The sequence below is a fragment of the Rhinopithecus bieti genome, unplaced genomic scaffold, assembly GCF_001698545.2.
Source record: "Rhinopithecus bieti isolate Rb0 unplaced genomic scaffold, ASM169854v2 scaffold_7049, whole genome shotgun sequence".
Lineage (NCBI taxonomy): Eukaryota > Metazoa > Chordata > Mammalia > Primates > Cercopithecidae > Rhinopithecus > Rhinopithecus bieti.
In genome coordinates this window covers 182130-185805 of record NW_016805922.1, presented here as the reverse complement: position 1 = coordinate 185805, position 3676 = coordinate 182130, and the positions used below count along the sequence as shown (strand labels likewise).

The window sequence follows — 3676 nt, the reverse complement described above, 5'->3', positions numbered from 1 at the left end:
CCAAAATCGCTTTTTTTTTTTTTTTTTTTTTTTTTTTTTTTTTTTTTTTGAGATGGAGTCTCGCACTGTCACCCAGGCGGGAGTGCAGTGGTGCAATCTTGGCTCACCACAAGCTCCGCCTCCTGAGTTGACACCATTCTCCTGCCTCAGCCTCCCGAGTAGCTGGGACTACAGGCGCTCACCACTACGCCCGGCTAATTTTTTTGTATTTTTATTAGAGACGGAGTTTAACCATGTTAGCCAGGATGGTCTCGATCTCCTGACCTCGTGATCCACCCGTCTCAGTCTCCCAAAGTGCTGGGATTACAGCGTGAGCCACAGCACCTGGCCAAGAGTTATATTTTAAATTAGTGTTTCTAATCCTTATAGTTTTCATCAGTAGACATTCTGAATGCTTAAAGTGAATAGGAAACTAGACTGTTTGCTGATAAAACATTTTTGGTAAACATCTGACCCTACTATTGCTACAGGATATTGCTGCAGAAAAACCAGTCCCCAAGCCACCTCCAGCAAAGCCTTCTAGGCCCCGGCCGAAGAGTCGAATTTCTCGGTACAGGACCAGTTCAGCCCAAAGACTAAAGCGTCAGAAACAGGCCAATGCACAGCAGGCAGAATTGTCACAAGCTGCCTTAGAAGAGGGAGGAAGTAACAGTTTAGTAACTCCTACTGAAGCTGGAAGTATAGACAGTTCAGGAGAAAACAGGCCATTAACAGGGTCTGACCCAACTGTGGTGTCAATTACTGGATCCCATGTCAACCGTGCTGCATCTAAATACCCCAAAACCAAAAAGGTGAGTCACAAATACATCTTTTATAAGTCCAGTCTGGCAAGTGGACTTATAAAAGTTCACAAGTTCACAAGTCTTAGTGAAATGAGAGGACCTATAATCCCCAGAAGAAACTAATCTCAATATTATTAGATTGAAAGTTCTAAAATGCTTTGACATAAAAGGCTGGAGCCATCCTGCTACCTGTTACCTTATTTTTAGTCAGCTTAAATCACTGATAGGTGAAATTATTCCTCTCTTACTGGGCGTGGAGAGGGTAAAGGAAGATATCCTTGTGTTCTGGTTGCCCAATTCATACTGTAGCTGCTGCATCTCCCTCTGTCCTAGTTTCTAGATGACATTTGTCTTTATGAACTACACTGCTACCTCTTGATTTAAATTAATGATCTCTTTTTTACATTAGTATCTAGTTACAGAATGGTTGAATGACAAAGCAGAGAAGCAAGAGTGCCCTGTTGAGTGCCCTTTACGTATCACGACGGATCCAACTGTACTGGCAACGACCCTAAACATGTTACCAGGTCTTATCCATTCCCCATTAATTTGCACCACCCCCAAACACTACATTCGCTTTGGCTCACCCTTTATCCCGGAGAGACGTCGAAGGCCTCTTCTGCCTGATGGCACATTCAGCTCCTGTAAGAAGGTATGTCTGTGTTTTTGTGTGTGTGTTGTGTTTGTGTGTGTGTGCTTTTTTTTTTAAGCCTAAGATTCCTATCATCATGACATAAATAACATGTTCTCTAATAGCCACTCTGCCCATGTGAGTTTATAATGAGTTAGTTGTTCAGCCATAAATACTGATTCTTCAAGAGTCTGTGAGACTGTGGTGGAATGAATATACTGCATTTTTGGTGCTCAGATTTGTGACTGGTCACTGATGTCTCTTCTGAGAACCTTTGAGGTTCCTGAGGGAGAGCACACAGCAGTGGATGACTGGGTAGGGACGGATATATTTTTTGTGTGCTCTTGTAGTATGGGTTAACATGTCCTTTTATGATGATTGTGTGAGATTAGGCCCTGGGTCCTCTAGAACACTATTGCATAAATGAAAAATAATTGAATTGTGTTTTGAATCAATTGAACCACTGTTATCCACTATCATCACTTGAAGGAAATTAGAGGAAAAATCCTATTGTAATTGACATAATTCCTGTTCCTTGATCAAATGAAAAGTCGGACTGTTTATTCCCAGCGAATACGGAATCTACCCTAAAAGACTGTCTCTCCCTCTCTGTTTCTGCCTCTTTCTCCTCTTTCTAGTTACTTACTGTTTTTGGATCTAGTGGCAGTAGCGTTTGGTGTTGTTTTGGAATGCTCTTTCTTAATTCCCAGAAGCCCTGCATATTTTCCAAAGGTGTCTCTTAGGAATAGATCACACCCTCAGATCTATGATGTTGTTTTCCGTGTTTCTAGAAGTATAGGACACCCTTTCATTTGGTCTTTCTTTGAGGTAGAGTCTGTTCCCTGGAACACCCTTTTCTCTTATCCTCAGATCTGGATTCAGGCTGCCTTCCTCAGTGTCTGCCATTGCCCTCCTCCACTGGCATCACGTACATGAGGATGCTGCATGTAGATTATTTGATGTGATGAAGTCTCCAACTCCAGGCAGGTCTTCCCTGACTCCTCCAAACTTAAAGCTTTTCTCTTTCCCCAAAGAACAGAAATTATTTCTTGGGGGGAGAGGGGCATGAAAGATGAGCCAAAGTGGTGTGGGATATGGAGGGGAGGAGGGCAATAGGAATCTGCAAAAAGGAAGGACACTACTGCTGAATGAGCAGCACATTGCAGAAAGTCTTTTCCTAATTGCACATCTTACCTAAGTATTGGAATCACTCATTGGTTTGTTCGGGGAAACCCTAGTAGAAGAATTCCTAAAGAGAAATTTAACCATTTCTAAGGATGTTAACTGTTGAAGCGTCTTACCAAGCCAGGTCATACAATATCCTATTTTGGTCCTTTTAGGAGTGTAGGTGATTATTTATTACAGATTAGTAATGAAATCTGAGCTGCAAATAATATGAACTAGGCTCTTGAATTGAAATTCCTTCTTGATAATTCTAATGCTGGGTTGCAGTCTTTCTGTTTCCATCTTTTCCAACTAGCAGAGACTTACAAAAACCAAAAACATGTGTCTAGGACCGTAACTTCAAATCTGGTAGAAAATGCATTTCTTTAAGCTTTTTTAACCTGGTTCTGCTTTTATACTTCTATCTATAGCACATCCTTAAATTTCTACAGACAACATAGAAATTCCATTTAACACAAGTCTGTGTTATATTCTCCAAATGTATCTGACTATCCTTAATCTCATTTATACAGGCTCTACTCAAGCACTTTTATCTGTGTGTCATGGTTAGTCTTTAGGAAGAGTTTAGGCTGCATACACAGGATTATCATAACAAGACTGTTTAAATAGGGTCTTTTAAAACTGTTTAAGTTTAAATCATTGCGTTATTGTGTGCTGTTCACATATAAAGAGTCTATTTTTTAAAATACAGCTTTTTATGAGGCAGAATACAATGAAATTGAATGTCTTAGCTATAATTGAACTTGGCTTTATGGCAGTGAAGAAGATTTCTTAGATTGGTTAAAGAGGACTTATCTAATGCAGAACCTAAGAACATTTTCATTATTCAACAAAATCTTAATAAAATTCGGAAAATCCCTCAGAATATAAGTTAATCAGATAAGTGAGAAAAACAACCCTCCATGGGATTATTTAGAACAATGTATATTTCTAATAGGGTCATAGGCTCACTGTTTCATATCTCACTAAAGAGGTGAGGGCCGGCTGGGCGCGGTGGCTCAAGCCTGTAATCCCAGCACTTTGGGAGGCCGAGACGGGCGGATCACGAGGTCAGGAGATCGAGACCATCCTGGCTAAC

The 3676-nt window shown here is 40.6% G+C and overlaps 1 protein-coding gene across 19 annotated transcripts in view; it reads left to right on the top strand.

The window, feature by feature from the left end:
- SETD5 (SET domain containing 5) overlaps positions 1–3676 on the top strand; it is a 92093-nt gene that overhangs the window by 57657 nt on the left and 30760 nt on the right. For all 19 annotated transcript variants that reach the window (XM_017874145.1, XM_017874150.1, XM_017874141.1 and 16 more), the window contains 2 exons: positions 471–791; positions 1192–1434. In XM_017874145.1, coding sequence (XP_017729634.1) covers positions 471–791; positions 1192–1434 — 564 coding nt within the window. The remainder of the gene's footprint in view (positions 1–470; positions 792–1191; positions 1435–3676) is intronic.